This window comes from Lissotriton helveticus, chromosome 6 (assembly GCF_964261635.1).
Source record: "Lissotriton helveticus chromosome 6, aLisHel1.1, whole genome shotgun sequence".
Lineage (NCBI taxonomy): Eukaryota > Metazoa > Chordata > Amphibia > Caudata > Salamandridae > Lissotriton > Lissotriton helveticus.
In genome coordinates this window covers 161,174,282-161,195,043 of record NC_136067.1, presented here as the reverse complement: position 1 = coordinate 161,195,043, position 20,762 = coordinate 161,174,282, and the positions used below count along the sequence as shown (strand labels likewise).

The 20,762-nt window shown below is 46.2% G+C and overlaps 1 protein-coding gene across 1 annotated transcript in view; it reads left to right on the top strand.

Annotated features, from left to right (window-relative positions):
* The window catches only part of ACBD3 (acyl-CoA binding domain containing 3), a 180,055-nt gene that overhangs the window by 103,815 nt on the left and 55,478 nt on the right, over positions 1 to 20,762 (top strand). Inside the window, exons 3-5 of the mRNA XM_078647548.1 lie at positions 4,001 to 4,141; positions 4,646 to 4,804; positions 20,274 to 20,448. Of these exons, the coding sequence (XP_078503674.1) occupies positions 4,001 to 4,141; positions 4,646 to 4,804; positions 20,274 to 20,448 (475 nt within the window). The remainder of the gene's footprint in view (positions 1 to 4,000; positions 4,142 to 4,645; positions 4,805 to 20,273; positions 20,449 to 20,762) is intronic.

Below are 20,762 nucleotides of genomic sequence, written 5' to 3'. Positions count from 1 at the left end.
AGTGCAGAGTCCTGGCACATTGCCAGACAGAGTGTGAATGTATGACCATGGCAGTTGTGATACAGTTTCTTAGTTGGAACGTGAGGGTTTTAGGCACCTGCGCCAAACTGCATAGGGTCCTTTCATTCCTTAAGAGACATAACAATGTTTGCGGGCTTGCAAGAGACACATCTGGATGATGCTGGGGCAGGCATTTGGCAAAAAAGGTGGAGGGGCCAGGTGTTCCACTCGTATTCCACCTATGTTAGGGGGGGCGCAGATTTGGGTGGCACCTGGGGCTCCATTTATGCTACAGTACACCAAAGCGGACGTAGAAGGTCGCTACGTGTTATTGCGGGGCAAGCTAGATGGCAAAGATATTAGTATACTAAATACCTATGCACCTAATATTGATGAGCCAAATTTCTTTGTGGCTCTGCAGGACTTGATCACTGCAGACTTGGACACTTCCCTTCTATGGTTGGGAAACTTTAATTGTCTGTTGGACCCTGAGCTGGATAGATACCCGCCCAGAATGGGCACCAAGCCGCGTATTACTAAGCACTTGCAGAAACTAAAGATTGACCTGGGCGTCCGGGATGTTTGGATGGAGCACCTCTGACTCTGAATATATTTACCTGTTTTACACCCACTCATAACACGCATAGTAGCCTAGATGACGTACTGGCGACAGAGCACCCAGCGTTTATGCCTGTGGAGATTATACATCTGGCGCGGTTTTTGTCTGACCACGCGCCTGTGTGCTGCTTGGTGCGGTGGGCAATGGGGGAGCGGTGCTCCCACAGATGGCGGCTCCCTGCCAATATCCTAGAGGACCCGGTTGGGAAGAAGGCAATCTCAAATGTGTTGACGCAGTACATGTCCCTTAATTGGAGCTCTGCAAGCAACAGAGCCCACGAGTGGGATGCGATGAAGGCGGGGATCAAGGGGGCGGCAATAGGGCTGACATATGGCATTCAGAGGCTACTCCAGTCTGAGCTACAGGATAGGGAGAAATTGTTGGCCAAGTCCAGTCAGGGGCAAGATGATGCCCAGGAACAAGAGCATGCATTACGGGAGCAGGTGGCAGATACTTGGGATAGGCTGGATAAGTATAAACGTACGAAATATCACCAGCGGCTGCATGCAGAGGGCGATAAACCTGGTCGATTACTGTCCTGGATATTGCGTAAAGAACAGGCTTTGGTTACTAGTCTGGCGAGCTGGTCAATGCTTGGGCAGTTATGCTGGAGGTGTTCCGGCAACACCTGCAGACAGTGTACAGGGCAGACCCCTGGCAAGTGCGTGCCTTTATATTTCCCTTTTTGGAGGGCCTACAGTTGAGGCAGGTATCTGAAAAAGTTAGGACGGATCTGGATGTGTAGATTTCCGAGGAGGAGCTGTTAGAAGAGATAGCGGGCATACCTAGGGCCAAGGCGCCAGGAGGTGATGGGTTGCCCATCGAGTATTTTCAGGCATATTCAGCGGTGCTGGTCCAGCCTTTGTTGCAAACCTTTAACAAGTCCTTCGACAGTGGAATATTGCCCCCCTACGATGCGCGAGGGTGACATTTTTCTGATCCAAAAGCTGGGTGGCGATGTTCAGGACCCGGCGGCATACTGACCTTTGACGATGATTAAGTCTTATGTAAAGTGCTGGCCAAACGGTTGGGACCACACATGGCTCATTTGGTTCACGAGGACCAGTGCAGCTTTATCCTGGGCCGTAGTACGTCTATGAACAGACAACGGCTGGCGCATATATTGCATGAAATGCAGGAGGCTCCTGAGGAGATGGCGTTGGTGTCTACCGACCCTCAAAAGGCGTTTGACACAGTGGATTGGGGGTACTTGTTGTAAATCCTTGGAAAGTTGGGGATTGGACCACGTTTTTGTAGATGGGTTAAAATGTTATATACAAATCCTGCGGGATGTGTGCCGATGGGTCAAACCAGGTTGGTGCAGTGGTGCCCGCTGCTGTACGCACTGCCCATTGAGCCTGTAACGGTATGAGGAGGGTGGGCTAGGGGTGCCTAGATTTGATCTTTATTATTACGCGGCACAACTTTAGCATGCTGTGCAGTGGTTGGATGAGAATGATAATTGGGGAAAGCGTTTACTTGCCGGGCGAGTGCAGCTAGAGGATCTCCCTATGACTTTGATGTTGGGTGCCGGGGCGAGCCCGAATCTACCATATGTGGTTAGGCAAACCGCTTGCTTGTGGCAGAAAGTTGTGGAACGAGTGCTGGGGCGGGCTCCCTTCCACCCGGAATTGTCCATCTGGCAGTTATTCCCTGTGCGCAGGATGATGGAAAACATGTGTTTTCAGGCATGGAGAGAGGGTGGCTGTATGGTATTGACAGACCTATATATAAATGACACCTACCTTAAGTTTGAGCAGGCGTGTCAAGGTTTCTGTCTGGGACAGGGGCAATATCTTCAATATGCGGGCCTGATGGAATTGGCAAAGGTGACATGGCCCACTTATCCGGATATGCCCCGATCCACTGAGACCTTGGACATATTGCTAACATGTGGAGGTGGGTGCAGATTGGTGTCTTTGTTGTACAAGGCCATGAGGGCGGCCTCGGGTTCTGTGGCTCTTAAGGACATGGGATGCTTGGAACGAGGATTTGCAGGCGCCGTTGCTGGAGAGGGACTGGGTGAGAGTATGCACACAAACTTGTAAGGTGTCTTGTAATGCCCGGTTGAAGTTGCTGCACTATAACATCTTGCAGCGAGTGAATATGACCCCGACGATGCTTCCTCGTATCGATGACTCCCGTTCGCATGGATGTCCTAGATGTCATGGAGCCCGTCCGGGGTTCATGCATTTAGCGTGGGAATGCCCAGAAGTTCATCAGTATTGGGTTGATGTAGTAGCACGGCTCCGTGGAGGGGTGGGAATCGCAATAGAAGCTATGCTCGAGCAGCGCCTCCTAGAGCTGGTACCGCAACGCAAAAAAAGGAAAATGGCTAACAAGCTACTACAGCTAGCTCTGGTGTTGGCTAAACGAAGGGTCGCCATTTGCTGGATGGGTGAGCAGGCCCACTCTTTTGTGAATTGGTAAGCGATGTGGGAGAGTGATCTTTGGCAGAGGAACTGCATTTGAAAGCCTGCCGCACGGGCGAAAAGTTAGAGGAGGACATAGCAAGTTGGAGAGAGTTATGTAGAGAATTGTTGAATCCAACGGGGACAGGTAGTGAACAGGCTAGTGAATCTGATGGTAGTAACAGTATGTAAACTTTGGTGCTTGTGTCCACCCAAATAGTATATGATTCTGAATCTGCTGCTGAGTCGTGTAAAGTGTACTCAACTGTGCAATGTGCTTGGGACTCTAACGCGTGAAATGAAAATAAGACGATGGATATTGTCTCGAAGGGTTCTGTATATGACCGCTCAGTTTGATATGAAAATTCACAAAGTTGTTTTTGTAAATAACAAAAAAGGAGTCTATGGCTAGATAGTCTCTACCACATAAGGTGTTACCAAAGGTGATTCAAGAGCGATCCTACGTTGAGCTGTTACAATTCTCTCGACGTTTCCACATCCAGCAGCAGAGTGATTGGACACAGTATTGCCAGTTAAGGGAGATCCGGATGTATGGCTTCAGCTCTCGACGCAGACTTTTGTCGGGGATGTAAACAATTTTCACTGGGGATTGTTTAGATTGATGGGGCATTAAACTTTTTCCTTAAAGAGGGCACAGAGCTCTTTAGAACGTTGTACTATGTTGCTTGTTGGTATAGCATTAACTCCATTCTGAGGTCACTTAGAGGAGCTGATGGTAAAGGTGGAAAAGAAGCTACAACCGAGAAAGAGGTAAACCGCGTAATGGGAAGAGTGGTAATAATGATCAAGACTTGCAGAGGGCTCTTTTGTCTATTTGTATTGATAGTTGAGAATCCCTGTATTGTGTAGCTTAGTATGAACCAAAAATGTGTTGTGAATCAAGGTGGTATGATTCATCGTGGCTAAAAGGTTGTTTCTTGATTACATGTGTTCCCTTTTATTCATTTAGGAAAGAATGGGCTGCCCTGGGAAACACTAGTAGGCACGAGGCGATGACCGACTTCGTAAAGCTGTTAAATAGGTGTTGTCACCTTTTTTCAACATATGTCACCTCACATAAAATAGAAAAAGAAGAGCAAGAAAGGAAAAGGTGAGGCAATAAAACATAATCTTCATATTATTTTGCTCATTCATTTTGTTGCGGTCAGGCCTTGCGTAACATCCATTATTGTTGCTCTTACTAACAGCAGTTTGAATGATAACTAGATTACAGGGACTTCAAGTGGACCTCAAGTTGATGATTCCACAGCATTAGCAGAGCTCTGAAGTGTATTTTGCCTTGTATGTAAATTTTGCCTTAAGCAGACCTCAGCCATTGATATTCTATCCATTTTGTCAAATGATCATTTAAGCAGTTTATTTCCTTCATGTTAACCCTGAGCTTTGTGGGGGTGGTTGTGCTGTTTGTATTTTTTCCCTTATTTGTCTGGTTGCCCTTAATACCCTCTCTTGAACTGCTTACCCTGGACCTTGGGAATCCATCATTCCTTTTTCTACTACTCATGTTTAACAGTCTCCACTACTTTTATATCTGACCCTTTGTCTATTCAGTCTTGCAATATGTGTGTTTATTTTACTGTGTTTTGTGTTAAAGACGGGAAGAGGAAGAAAGAAGACGGAGAGAAGAGGAGGAACGAGAGCGTCTACAAAGAGAAGAGGAGAAACGTCGACGAGAGGAGGAAGAGAGGTTGAGACGGGAAGAAGAAGAAAGAAGACGGATAGAAGAAGAAAGATACCGTATGGAACAGCAGAAGTAAGAGGCCATTTCCAACTAGATAGCTCAGCATGGAAAAAGTCTTGATAATTCTAGAAGATTTACAGAAGGCCATGTTTTCTCTTGGCTATGGGAGGGCGGAACTCAGAGTTACAGGAAAAACTCCATAGAGTTTTGCGAGCGGGCGTAATTCGGCACGTTGTGCTGCTCTTTTGCGCTGGTAGTTTATTCAAGGCTGTGAAATCAGCTTGAACAGCACCATGCAGTGTGCCAGAGGGCTCTGCTTCTTTCTGCTGCTCAAATAGATTTGCGACTCGAGCAGCAGCTTTTGCAATACGACCTGCAGCGACTGTCCGCATTGAGAAAATCTCGATGAGTGGCATTGTAGCGCCTAAAAATCGCACTGGAGTTCGCAAATTCTCACTTGCCAACTTAACAGTGGTGAGCCGTGCACAAGAAAATACTCCACCACGCGACAGTTGGCGGAGTTTTGCTGGAACTCTGCGATACAAGTGTGACGCAGAGTGGGCAAAACTCAGCTGTTGGAGCAGAGTTTATTACCCACCCCTAGTCTTTGCTTTGTTTGCACTTGTGTGAATCCTACTGTGCATGAATTCACACGTATTGTACCTCCAACAGAGGCATATGTATCTATAAAGTGTGCTCTTTTCTGGGGCTGGAAACTAGAGCCCCTTTGCACAGCAATGCATGTACATTCCTTTAGGTTTGTCCCTTTTTTTCTGGCTGACGTAATCTTTGTCAAAATGCACAACATATTTGGCTCCCATTCACAGATTTTTCTCCAGGCACATCTGTCTCTTTGCAGTCAGAAGTCTGCCCAGTTTCTGGTTCTTGATTCTGGACCATGTGCTTATGCTTCACACTACTGCGGTTAAGAAATGGGTGTACATGCATGGGCCAGTTCATTGAACTTGACTCGCAAAGATTAAGTCTGCGATACATGAGGTATGTCCACCTCTCATACCCCCTACAGCTGATGCACTCCTCTTTCATATCATTCTCTAATGAAGAGGCTCATAAAACAGCTGGCCCAACGTTAATGCCTTGCAGGTCCAGCAGCCTTGAAACTGTCCAGGAGACCGACTTGCTTTCATGTGACTGCCACAGAAATCTAGTTCGAAAGTAGACAAGCATGTTTATAAGAAGGGTCTTTTGTTTTTTCCGTGAGATCGTGTGTGAGGAGGAATAGTAATTAAACAGGCAGATAGAGAAAATTTTCAGGTCTGTTTCTTGGATAGTGAGCCCGGCATGGCCTGTTACTGGTCAGCACAGCTGAGGAGAGTCTACGGGCACCATTGACGTATGCAGCCTTTGTATCTGTTCAGTACTCTGCTGCCTGTTCACCTATGTAAGGCTGTAGAGTAAAGCTATAGCTACACCACTTAAATCCCACCTCGATCCATGCTGTCCGTTTATATCCTTTTTATCCTTGACCATCCTGTTAGTTTCATGATAGCATATTGCTGACCTGACAGCTTCACAATCATCCCATGTGGATCACTTCCTGTGCTTGCGTACCCGGAGCAAAGTATTCGACACAGACACAAATCGTAATCTAAAGCTTACAAATTTACCAGCTGAAGAACAGGAACAATGGAGCATGTTACTCCCATCTAGTGGTTCACCCAACACCTAATGCATCTGCTCATAGCACAAAGCCCTTTTCCAACCCCTCCACCTGTGAGAAGCTACAGTTTACAGATGAAAATTCCACCCATTTGGATGATGAGTGCCATCTTTGTGGGCTGCTATAGTTATGGGCACACACCCTGAAGGATTGTGCCCCGTAGGAACTGTAGGGCGATGGCCCATGAGCTTTAGTTATGTGTCACAGGAAGAACCAGATACCCACTTTATTCTCCTGGTAGAAATAAAATACTGCTGACCGCTTAAGTTTGAAAAATAGAACCTTTCCCGACTCTTTTCCAGAGGAGTCAGATTAAAAATAAGGTCAGTGCTTGTTTAATAGGAGGTACTCTGCTGCCTGTTGTCCAAACCTAAAGAGAAGGGCCCGGCAACTCTCATAAGAAAGATTAGTACTGAGATGATCCAGGGTACTTGTGGTGCAATAACAGCTTCATATCCTTCTCAAATGCTACAGTGTCCACCATCCTGGCGAGGTTAAACTTAACAGGTTTGAAGAAAACAGTGGTCTAAAATGCAAGATTTCATCTAAAAGCCGAAAGACTGTACCTACAAAGCAATTGGCTTGGTGTAAGACTACAGCTTGGCCTCTACAGGTGCCACCGGAGAGCATCCTGAGGTCCTTGCTATCACAGTAGGGTGAGCAGGAGGCAACAAGGAACATTACCAGCCATTTGATGACTCAAGCCCTCGATCTAACGCATTTGTCAGGTGGCGATTGCATGTTGTGTCTAGTGTCGTACTCTATGTAGTTGGCCCCCATTATTCATTGTCCAGATTGCGCTGGTGCGGATCCTGTTACCGCTGCTACATCTGTTTTCTGGGAGCCTTGTTGTCTTACAGGACACCGAGACGTTTGAAAGCATGTACTTGCTGCAAGCAGCACCGTTTCCACATGCTTGAGTAAAGACAGACGTATGGCCCTTCTATATCGGCGCATTGCTCTATAGACACAGAATGGCTAGAACCCATTGCCACATCCGGCCTTAAATTCCCACAGGAGATCTTTAATTCTAAAACATTGGATTGCCTCCTTGACATCGTCACTGTCGTTGCTGATGGGTTCTGATCTATTGTCTGCTTTTTTTTTTTACCAGGAGATTGTTTTTCTGCATTCTTGAACTCTCAATTTATTTTATAAATATAAACATTGACATGTCTTTCCTGTTCATCATATACAAAGCACAGGGTTGAGCCGGACTTTGTCCACGCCACGTCTAGCAGACCCTCTTTCTGCTGCAACGGCACAAACTAATTGTTCCAGTCCAGCAACCCTTTATAAGTTCTTCTCCAGCGCGTCTGCTAAGTCCCACTGGTTCTTCATGTTAAAGGCTCCCCTGGTACACTCATCTGCTGGCTTATACCTAAAGCAAAGCTGGATTTTTGTTAATATTTGTCGTTCGTTTTCCTTATAACAACCAACACCAGCTTTTTAGGTCGAGCCTGGCATAAGCAGCGCAGCCTGGCATAAGCAGCGCGAAAGCGCTGTCGACAGCGAGCTCTATTGTTAGGGACTTTCCTTGGCAGTGGGGACATGAGATGGGAACGCCAGCGATTTGAGCAGGTGTACGTACAGCCGTGCGCTGTGCACATCTCCTGTCCCGCTTCAAAAGTCAGCCTCCTGCAAAAAAAACAACAAAAAAAACACTGTCTCTCTCTCCCTTCCTCTCTCTCCTCTCCCCCTCTCCCCCTCTCCCTCTCTCCCTCTCTCCCTCCTCTCCTCCTCTCCCCCTCTCCCCCTCTCCCCCTCTCTCCCCTCTCTCCCCTGCTACAGGCTCCGTCACTTGCATCGGCGGCCTCAGCCGCCACTTCTGCTCCTCCTTACGTCTGCTGGCACACGCGGGGCTCTCCCTCAGGCATGGGAGCCCCATGTCGCCACGCACTCCGTGGGCGCGGGCTTCCTGCAGTAGGCGAAAGTCCCGCCCCACGACAGGCTTCACGCTCCCGAACTTCCGGTTTTCGGGCCGGCGGCGGTGATACCTTAACTACTGTTGTTCTTCTACGGACTGCTCTCTCTGCTTGCCGGCGACTCAATGGGCTCGCTCCTCATGCACCGTTTCTCCAGCTGCGCTAAGAGCAGTCCTCCACCCTTCCAACTTGCATTATCACGATGTCCGCTCCTTTTACATCTCCTTCTAAGAAGCTTCCTCCCCTCCCAGAAGGACAGCATGACCTGCCAGGCAGTGAAATATGGAATTAACACATGGGACAAAAACACTGTAAGGCACATGGTGCACACATACGTTTTTCATTATGTGTATGTTTTGTTGTATTTTGCTACACTGTAGGACCTAAACTGTAGAATAATACCAGGATAACACCACTATACTGCACTTCTGTGTGAGACATCCATCACTTTTCAGTGACTGCCACATTTAGTGTATAGAGAACACACGCACTTCAAGGGAGTTTTTCCCGCTTAGAAAGTTCGACCTTAGTAATTTGGTGCATTGGCTCATAAAATATTTAAAAGCTGAAATGCGGTACACTCGTAATCCTGCACGGATCGTTCCATTCTGTTGAGAAATTAATAAACACGTATGCACGCCCAAAGGCAAAGTCCGGATTTATAAAAGGCACACCCGCCATAACATTTTCAAATAATATGGTGTATTTTTTAACTGTCACATTGCACAATGCACATTACCTCTTATTTCTGAAAAACAGTACAGGTTTCCATACTCTGGCATGTTTCTCTAACTGACACGTTGGTTGAGGCTTTCTGCAACAGCGGAATGAGGCCTAAATAGACAAAGTCCACCCACCACATCTGAACTTTACCCTACTGCAGGTGTCTGCACTACACTGACCACTCTCAAAAACACCAAGTTTCTCAACTGCCTTAGGTCCTCTCACAGTTACCCTTTTACTGGTCATAGAGCACAAAGGCTTAATGCCAACAGGAAGGGTCAAAATGGGGCCCACTGATGAGTGAAGTGGTTGACTCAGCCCACTGACTACAACACTGCATTTAGGCCTCCCCAGCTAAATGTTATCTACTGGTATGACAAACGTGCTCGTTAGAAAACAAATATTGCGCATGCAGTTGTTGAAATTACATTATCACAGTATTTAAGGTTATACATATAAAAAAAATCCATATAAACTCCACTAACCTAGACAGATAGGCTCAAATACCTCGGTATTTATGGCTCAGCAAAGAAGAAACTAACATGGGAGAGGAAGTGGATCAATTAAATGATACATACAATGCTGGATTCACCACCAACTTCCCTAATGGGTAGAATAGTACTGTGAAAGACTGTGTCTTTAATGTTGATGTTATATTGCCAGCAAAGCATTCCTTTCAAGATACCCAACGTATTCTTTAGCCAAATCTCCAGTTTAATCCAATTCTTTCTTTGGCTGAACAAGACATCGGGGTCTGTCTGGTAAAATGCTGCAAATCGGCATATTGCGGCAGCCCAGGTATGGCTGACACTTGATGTAATACAGCTGTACACCCAGTAGAGATAAATGATTGGATCTTCCAAGATATGACCCAATCCTGCCTACATCACTGAACTTTGGGACCTGGCTCAGAAAGATCCAAATAACTTTTTAGGTCAAGCCTAGAGGCAGCGCGCATGCACTGCTCACTCTGTGTAGAGTATGGGAGAGAAGCTGAGCCCACTCTCCTCCCATAGTCTTCATTGGCTTGTGTCATTGTCTTTCGTAATTGCTGCCATCGGATAGGTTAATAGGCTTGTTTGTCCCTCCTTAGCATGGCCATGTCTTCATTTGTACCCTCCCTTGGCGACTGGCCTTTTTACTTCGGTTGTTACATGGAAACTGTTATTTAATCTGTAAGCACTATTTACTTAATTGAGTTTCTCTTACTGCAGGCCGGACATGCGCTGCTTCAGCTGAAACTGCTTGTGCTTTTTTTAGCAGCACGGCCGCCCCCATAACACAGGCGCCTGCTTTCAATCACTTTCACCCTGCATTTAACCACGCATTATCTCGTGTCTGTTTCAACCCCCAAGTAAAATGGGTTTAGAAATGATTAGCGAATTAAGTCATGTGAATTCCAAGTAGCACATAATCCTCTGCTAATGAGCTGATGCGCACAACTGCACATCTGTGTTACATTTTGTCTGTCCTAAAGCCACCTGACCGGTTGTTTTCAAAAGCCTGTTTTATTAACACCACCACCACCAGCACCATTACCACCACCACCAATCCCACCACCACCAATACCGCCACCACCAATACCGCCACCACCAATACCGCCACCACCAATACCGCCACCACCAATACCGCCACCACCAATACCGCCACCACCAATACCGCCACCACCAATACCGCCACCACCAATACCGCCACCACCAATATCGCCACCACCGATATCACCACCAATGCCACCTATACCACTACCAATATCACAAGCCCTACCACCACCACCAATACAACCACCACCAATACCATCAATAGCAATACCACCACCACCACCACCACTACCACCAATACCACCACCTCAGCGCCTCTCGCTCACTAGTAATAGCAGGGGCACTGTATGAGGCCGGAGCTGCATCCAAGACCATCCTTCCCACCCTTCATGCCTGCCTGCCATAAAGCCGAGGCCGCCCTGTACCAGGAGGTGAAGCCAGGGCCCTACTACAGCTGGAGTGTTTTTTTATTAGGCCAAAGATAGCAATGGCTTTACGTAATGCCACACTGCACACTCAAATCATGGAGAGGGCAGGAAATAGCCCCCCCCCCCGCTATTCCTCCTGAGCCGCAACAGTGTAATCACAAAGTGAAAGGTGTTGGAGTGCTTTGTTAGTGTTTATAGCTAGGATCACATGTAACTCTCACTTCGTGTCTGTGTAATTTACAACACTTACACATCTTCTTCACTGCACTATTTATCACTACTTTGAAGACGTTGCAGGCCGGTCTCTACCTCTGATATGTACAATCTAACAAGCGGCCGAGAAGGCCCTTTATTGCAATGTAATAGGTCTGCATTTGTGAGAGTTTAAGCTATTAATATTGTAAATGACAATGCCTTTGATTTATGTTTAAAGCCTAAAACATAAATAAAAGGCATTGTCATTTACAATGCCTATAGCTCAAACTTGTGTGAATGCGAGACCTATTGCATTGCAAATGCTTGTTTACTTAAGTGAAAGTTGGCGTGCTTTGCCCGGAGTTGTAGCCGATTTTTCTGTTATCACATGTTTTATATGTAAGATTCATTGACATGTCCGCAGCTTCCTTTTTAACCTTTAGTGTTTAATTCTCAGGAGTCTATCTTCCTGACCTGTGAGGCTCATCCAGCCCTGCCAAGTATCACTCCTCAGGCGCGATACTAACGCATTTTTGTGAGCTGGTCCGCATTACCGCATTTAAAGGTCAGGTCACGCATTTGTAGCGCCTCTTTGACACCACCGCGGATGCAAAGGAAGAGACAAGCAGGACCGAAATTGCAGCCCTATCGGCAAACACTTCTGATGAGAGCACGCAGCGGACCGCCTGCTGCTCTGGCAGAGTTTCTTCCATAGTTCGTCTCAAGTGTGGTAACTATATGGCAGGTCAAGAGTGTCGTGCCGACCCGGTGGCTCATTGCTGCTACGAATGAACTTTCATTAGAGCACAGCTGCTGCAGGCCGACCAGGGGCATGGCAATCAAGTGACTCACTGAGTCACGTGATTGCAACAAACAATGTATCCATAAATCTCTGAGTGTGCGTCGAGAAGCAATTTTTTTTTTGTTTGACGCTGCCCCCCACGCCGCAATAATTATTTTGGTGCCTCTGTATGCGCGCCGGCATTCAACTGGACAGAGAGATGGGTTGCTGAGTCATGGCAGAGGCAGCTGAGGTTATTGCAAGCTTCTGTGAACGCTCGCACCACCGCTTTGCCTCGGCCTCTCTGAGGCTCAACCGGCTCAAGCAGCGTTGGCGGCAGCTGACTCAGTTGTGAGCCTGCTGCCCTGTAGCAAAGATAGGTGCTGCTTGCCACTTTCGGCCCGCCTGCTCTGTGCAGTGCAGTGTGCGGAGTGGTAGAGTCATGATTCCGTGGTCTAGACAAGGGGTCCAGAACTCGGGCCCGACTGGAGCCGTGCTGCCTGCATTGCAGCTCTGAGAGCATGGACCAGCAGGGGGAAGGCACCTGTTGCGCTCTTCGCCTGCCTCAAATTCAAGTAAGTGAATTTATAAACTGTGAACTCCTAAAACTATGCTCTGAAATAAGTCAAGTCCCTTTGCTCATTTTATTGGCCAGATTTATAGCGGCCGAGCAGTCAAGAAAGCGATTAGGTAAAGCTTGTTATTTTACGTTTGCCAGAGCAAAACAAGAAATGAAAGAGCTCCTGGTGAACATTTCGATAGTGGAGTCGGAACCGTGGCTACTTTCCGTACCCCAGCGAACGATGGTGTGTGCTTTCATGTGAGGAGACCAAATAAATCTGGAAAACAGTCCTCATCCGCCTCTTTCTATCTCCCACTATGGCAGTCATGATGTTATCCTCTGTACTCGAGATGAGCAAGTGGCAAGCATACTGTGCCGGTTTTTGCAATAGATAATCTGACCGTATTACAATAACTGACTTAGCTAAAATTTACAGAAATATTATTTTGCTTGTAGTGGCGCGGCACACGCTGTCAATGAGTGGTGCAGATCTGAGTCTTCACAGTACGATCAGCTTAGAAGAGAACAGAGGTGCTTCAGTTTCTGGGGCTTTCCATCAGTTTTAACATCTCCTTAGAATGTCTTGATGCTCAAATGGGTGTAACGGCTGATATTTGTTTTCCTGGTTTTCATTGCTGGATTTTGGTTGCGAGAAAGTGTCACTCATAGTTGTTGAAATGTCACACATAATTACACTTAATTTATGAAAATGACACACATGGCAATCTGAAACCTTGGCAGCTATGCTCATCACGAGGTTGTTCTTTCAGTGAAGTGTCCTGATTCATCTTCCTGGCTGGTGACGACCATTACTACGGCTTTGTAGCGGTTCAAAGCAGCTCCCTTGACTGCCTCGCGATGATATTGCCAGGCACCCATTTTAAGTGGATTGTGGTGTGTACATTTTTGGCATAACTTCTGCTTTTTCCTCCAAACTATGGCTCCTTGTGCTGAAGACGGATCCAGCACATGCGCAGTGATGGCAAAGGTGCGCGTGCCCGCGGTGTCAGTGACATCTAATGTCCCACAGCCGGCGCGAGCCTTTAAATGTCGGCCGCGCGCACAACCTATCGAGCGCGAGCTGTCTCGTGCCTTCTACTGAGAGGCGAGCGGAGGAGGATTAGGAACGATCCGGCCCCGACATTCAGCACCGCTCACCGACACCATCCGCCCCGTCCGTCGGTCACCCCGAGTGAGTCCTTACTCTGCAGGCCCCTCTGGAGCACACGAGCAGCACCAGCGCGTCATCTAATACTTGGTACGCCAGTCCTTTGCTTTTGTTTGCATTCTCAGACCTCTGCTGCCCTCTAGTGTGAGAATCAAACATTACATATACATTAATCGGCAACACTCTTCAGCCACGAATAAAACTGCAAATAGCAGTAGTCTCAATCCAGCCTTCTGCAACACACTTACAGCTGAAGCTGATTCGGACTGCTTTATACTGGCATGTCACATGATTACTATCAGCCCAAGCTGCCAGTAAACGTTGGCAGCACCTTAACGGAATCTGAAGTTGTGGTAGCCTTGCAAAAGGTAGAATTCTGCCATAGATACTGCCCACGCAACCATCGTTCCTTCAAGCTTTCTGCCACAACCTGGCCCACATCCCAGAGTGGGAGGAGTGAATAGAAGCATTCGAAAATTCCATCCAATCCCATGATGAGCTCAGTGCCTCATCGGGTAGAAAAAAACCTGTTAAGTGTGTTCGTCTTTTAACACATTCCCTTTGAAGCGACACACGTTCTACGCTCAATCCCAAAGAGCAAGCTAAACAGTGGATGAGTCTGGAAAAAGGCTAGGAGAATTGGCAATTCAATGTCAATTGCTGCATTGACAGACAAATGGATCAAAGATCAATTTAGCATCCGGTGTGCAAGCATGAAGATGCAATAATGTCTGTGGGCAGCAGGTAATCCCAGTTTGAACTAAGTGATTGCAGGTGCCATGGTGGTGGAGAAATCAGAAATATGTATGAGGGAGATCAGAGTGGATTTAAGAAACAGCACTCGGATGGCTGTGACCGAGGAGACAAAGAATGGAGTGGCTACTAGCAACAAAAGGCTAACAACATCTCATGGGGGAGACAGTGGTGAAACGTGCTGTGAAGGCTGGAACAAGGTCATGCCATGGGTGTGGAGTGTTTTTCTTGGCCTGCCTCAACAATTTGTTTTGACTTTGGTAAGGAATGCAGAAAGTCTCACTTGAAGGGGCATTGGACCTGATGGTATTGGTACATTCTCGTCTACTGTACACAATTGTTCTTGAGACATGTTTGAAGCTACATGGCCCGGTTTCAAGCTGGATCCAAATGACATAAATCCGAAAGGTTACAACGGCTTTAGGATGTGTGTGGGACTATATCCATTTTCAAGATCGGGAGGTGAGAGGGAAGCTTTATTCGGGGTTCCGCCTATTCTCGGTTGGATACATCAATATAACTTAAAAATTATCATAAACCCAAGAGCAGCTGATAAAGTAATTGTCATTGAAGATTCCAATTTAGATAAAATCTTATGGTATGCGGAGTGTTTTTAAGGGAAGGTTAGCTAAAGGCTGTGTGTAAAATCGTGCTATGAATAATGCAACACCTGTAGGACAGAAAGCTAGATGAAAGTTCACTAGTGATCAGGGAAGAGGTGAACGGGATGTTGAAATAGATGGCTGGGGAGGACCTCACTGAGCCTTTCAATGCAAAGTAATTGTTCTCTTCAGTTGTTTTAACGAAATAAAACGTCTGACTGCAGTTTCAAGTTTTATGTAGATTTGCATGCCTCGTTTTCTCCTTCCAAATAAACTAAGGTATGAAGAATGCTTGACATCAATTCGGAAGTAATTGAAAGTATTGATGGCATTCATTTCCAGAGAGAGAGTCTTTCTATTCACATGTCTCTTTCTACTTTGCCTCTGCCGCAAGCATCTTCCAAAGATTGATGACAGGCATATTTGGAGAACAAGAGAATGTTTCTCTTTTTACAAAGTGGCATCTTAGTTTTTGTAAAATGAATTGAAGAACATAACTTAGTTTTAAAACCAGAGGTAGACAAATTGTATAATACTAGTACAGTATTGTACAAAGAAAAAATGAAGGTTTTGGCAACAAGAGTTGAAATATTTGGTCTATTCAGTTTCATCAGAAGGTATGAAACCAAAATCAGTTGTTGTGAGTGCCATTGTCAATTCCAGATGATGAGCAGAGCTTAAAGGAATATTATCAATGAATTTCCTGTTTTGTTTTTCCCGTGTTGTCAATAAAAATATTTGAAAACAAAAAAAAAAGGAATATTATCAAAGTGTATCCTGGACTCTGCCGACAGAACAGGAGATTCTCAAATTATTTTGAGAAAAGATAAAACCTCTGTGTGGGGAGAGGCGTAATAAAGAGTTGAGGAAGTTCAAAATGGCTAATGTAAAGGCACACATTTTGTCTCCCTTGGACGTGAGCAAGAAGACTTACTACAGTGGATGCCAGTGTAATAGAGGTCGATTCTGTTCTTTCTCATTTACAGGCAGAAAGAGAACAAACAGTAGTGCTTGCCTTTTATTGTCTTGTACAGAGAGTAATTACTCTAATTGAACGAGAAGCATTGGCTGCTGATTCGGGTGGAGAGGACAGTAAATGTGTATATATGGGGCGAAACATTATTCTGAGAATGGATCATAAGCACTAACTTGGGAAACTGGTAGTCAGATCGCAGTGTTATAACTATGAGCTTGAGTATGTACCAAGCTGGAGCAATCTGGTTGCTATTTGTTTGTCTCGTCTGCCTCATTGTGAGGGAAGGGGATGCTGAATTTGAAGCTGATGCAGTGTGGCAAGTGTGTGTGTGTGTTGTCATGGAATGTTTGGGCGGTGAGGAGTTTGAGTTGGCAATGTCAGATGAACATCTTAGAGGAAGTAACAGGCTTAATGTAAGAGAACTCCCAGAAAGAGTTGTATCCTTGAATGTGTAATGTTTTATTTCAAGATTTTAGACGAACTGTACTAACGGAACTCTGTACTGCCACATTTTCCTCTGGGAAATATCCTACTGCCTGGAAAAACACCATACTCAAACCTCTATTGAAAAAATCCAATCTGGATCCGGAGGATACCAAAAACTACAGGCCCATTGCCAGTTTGCCTTACCTGGCCAAAGTGGTTGAAAAAGCTATGAATCTTCAAATTTCTAAATTCATAGAAGACCATCATCGGCTAGATGATACCCAATTTGGATTTCTGAAAAGTCACAGCACTGAGACTGCACTAATTAAGGCATCAGAGGAAATAAGAGTCATTCTTGACCAGGGAGGGACAGCAGTTCTTATTCTGCTGGACCTCTCTGCGGCATTTGACACGGTCGATCACAATACTCTAATCGACCGTGTCACTGCGATGGGTATCCAGGACAAAGCAAGAGATCTGCTGTCCTCGTTCCTCTCCAATCTGACCCAGACTGTAACACTGGGCAACTTTCGCTCTGCCCAAATGACCCTACCGTGTGGTGTTCCTCAGGGCTCATCCCTAAGTCCGACGCTTTTTAACATCTACATGTCGGACTTAGCCAGAATCATCAAGGCACATGGGATGGCCCTAACATTATACGCAGATGATACACAGCTGGTGATCGCCATAAAGGACAATGGAGAGAAGGTGGCGGAAAGTTTCCAAAAGGGCATGCTGGCCATCAGTAGCTGGATGGCCAGCAATTGTCTTAAACTCAACTCCGACAAAACGGAGGTTATGATCTTTGGCAAGCTGTCTCCCATCTGGTCCAGCTCCTGTTAGCCAGCGGCTCTCGGTCCTCCACCTAACCCAGTCTCTAAGGTTAGAAACTTCGGTATAACATTTGATGACAAACTGACTTTTGCCTCACATGCCAACACAATTGTCTCCGCCTCCTTTTTTAAAATTCGAATGACTAAAAAGATACTGCCGTATCTCCCTCTCAATGCAGGCAGGACCTTGGTCGGTGCATTGGTGATGCCATCCCTGCCATCCCTGCCATCTACTCCGAGTCCACCGAAGTCATCTGCGGCGTACCCCAAGGCTCCTCACTCAGTCCCACCCTCTTCAACGTCTACATGAGTCCCCTCGCCTCCATCGCACGTCAACATAACCTCAACATCATCTCCTACGCCGACGACACCCAGCTAATCCTCTCCCTCACCAAAGACCCCAACACCGCCAAAAACAACCTTCACGAAGGTATGAAACAAGTAGCCGAATGGATGAAACAGAGCCGCTTAAAACTCAACTCAGACAAAACGGAGGTGCTCATCCTTGGATCCTCCCCCTCAGCTTGGGACGACTCCTGGTGGCCTTCCGCTTTGGGATCAGCGCCCACACCCACAGACCATGCACGTAACCTTGGCTTCATTCTAGACTCCTCTCTCTCAATGTCCAGACAAGTCAACGCTGTATCGTCCTCCTGCTTCAACGTCCTTCGCATTCTCAAAAAGATCTTCCGCTGGATCCCCCTCGAAACAAGAAAGACTGTCACCCATGCACTGGTCACAAGTCGACTGGACTATGGCAACACACTCTAAGCCGGAATTACAACAAAATTGCAGAAAAAGCTCCAGCGCATTCAAAACGCATCAGCGAGACTCATATTAGACATCCCTCGCCAAGAACACATCACCGGTCACCTAAAAAACCTCCACTGGCTTCCCGTCAACAAAAGAATCACTTTCCGCCTTCTTACCCACGCACACAAGGCCCTTTATAATCTAGGACCCGAATGCCTCAACACCCGACTGTCCTTCTACTATCCCACCCGCCAACTAAGATCATTCAATCAAGCCCTCGCCGCAGTCCCGCGCAGCCGAAAAACCACCATGGGTGGCAGATCCTTCTCCTTCCTGGCTGCCAAGACCTGGAACTCACTCCCCACCCACCTCCGCCTTACTCAGAATCACATCTCCTTCAGAAAAGAACTGAAAACTTGGCTATTCGATAAACAGTGATCCCCTCCCTCTAGCGCCTTGAGACCCTCTGGGTGAGTAGTGCGCTTTATAAATGCCTGAACTTGAACTTATCCCTGGATTACTGCAACGGACTCTTCTCGAATGCCCAGAAAAGGGTCATCCAAAAACTGCAATCTTTGCAGAACGCAGCAGCCAGGATGTTGTCCGGAACTCCAAAATTCATGTCTATCGCCCATGTAATTAAACGATACCACTGGCTCCCGGTGAGGAATCGTATCAAATTCAAAGCACTCTGTCTGCATTGCCTACAAAGCATCCCGAAATCTAGGCCCCCAGTTCCTAACAAAATGTCTAGCCGTCCTAACAGACCTCTCCGTTCCTCCAATGCATTTTTCCTTTCAGTGCCGCATACCAAAACTGTCTCTTGGGGCGACCGACGTTTTGTTGTCACGGTCACAAAACTATGGAATTCCCTCCCGCTGGAGATCAGAGCCTCTCAAACTCTGATGGCCTTCAGAAGAAAAATAAAGACCTGGCTGTTTAATCAGTAAGCTGCCTACCACACTACCTCCGTCCGCAGCGCCGAGATGCCCCAGGGCATTTGCGCGCTTTATACGTTTCAAAAATAAATGAATAAGATATGTGGTGACTCTGTAACGATGTGAGGAGAAAGGGTTGTTCTTCCACATGGAGTGAGAAATGTGCGGATTGGGTTGGCTCTGAAGGGCCTGTCTATCGGGTAACCACCAAGAAACACCTTAAGGAAAGGTTATAGTGATCTGGGAATGTTGATAAAATAAAAAGTTACGCTGTCAACTGTGCAGTATATAAGGAAGGTAAGAAAAGGTTAAAGGTAGGTTGAGGTACACCACTGCATATTGTCAATCCAGCAGTTCTTGATTCTACAGTTGATTAAACTTTTATAGGTCCATTTGTCTCTACCTGAACATGTACTGTGTGTGGCTGTTGATGTTGTTGTCCTCTCAAAGTAGATTGAGGCTGTATTTTTAGGATTCATAAGCATTGTTTAATTTGAGAATGAACAAAGGTGGAACAAGAGGTAAGTGACAGTGTATCGGAAGGGTGGTCAGTGTGAAGAAGTTAGAGACTGTTGAAGGGTGTAGTGGTTTGATGCCCATGACAGATGGTGAATTGCAAGGAGTGCATTTCTAACGTGTGAACTCTATGTAGTAGTGGGGATGCTTCCTTTCACATATAAACTCGGGAAGCCATTGTTCCTATTAGAGAAGTGGTCCATCGGAGGTCAAGGCGACCACAATTGCACTGCCAATATCTTTTAACTCTATCCCAGGTATCTCCATTTTTTAAGTAATGTAACAAAATTTGACCATGTGCTTGATTTTTCTTTCTTTTGTTCTTTTCAAGAGTATTGAGGGGAAAAGATATGCTGTATTATTACGATTTATTGGCTGTTATAAGCAGCTATCTGACCTGGGAGGTTCATCAAAGAGTTGTTCTTCCAATAGACTACTGTTTCATCTTCCTGTCTGGTGAAGACCAGTATTACATCAAGCTTTGTGGAGACACAGCCAGTTGTAATATCAATATTTTAATCACAAAGATCTGTTTGACTCTGTTGCCCTCGGAATGTGTCCGAGTGACTCCTACTTTGGTGTGTGTAGCTGCCATTCTTTTGTGTGAGCCTCATGGTCGGTAGGAATACAGCACTGTGCAAGGAATACATTATTTTTCTTAAAGCACAAGTCTGCTTCAAGAAAAAATATTGCTCCCTTACTTACTTTTCAAACTTGTCCGTTTTTATTTTTGACTAACATAGGCAGCAGATCATGGCGGCATTAAACTCCCAGACAGCAGTTCAGTTCCAGCAGTATGCAGCACAGCAGTACCCGGGCAACTTCGAGCAGCAGCAGATCCTGATCCGTCAGCTCCAGGAGCAGCACTATCAACAGTACATGCAGCAGCTGTACCAGGTCCAGCTTGCACAGCAGCAGGTATGATGCACACATGGACAACCCATGCTCCTTGCCTTCACAGCTACTAGATGCTCTACATTTTATCATGCGCTTCTATGTTTCCCAGCCAAGTGGTTTATCGTCTGGTGCCTGTTTCTCCATTGATCAGGTTTAGAATGCCCAAAATGCAGGCTTCTGAAAGTATTGAAAACCCCACTGTATGCTCTATCCAGTGAATGTAGCCATCTCAATGGAGCTAGAAGCTGATTTACGGTGTGAAGAATTCTCATGACCTATTGTGAAATGTGCTGTGCAGGTTCTGTGGTGGTATGACTTGTTGGTTCAGGATTATG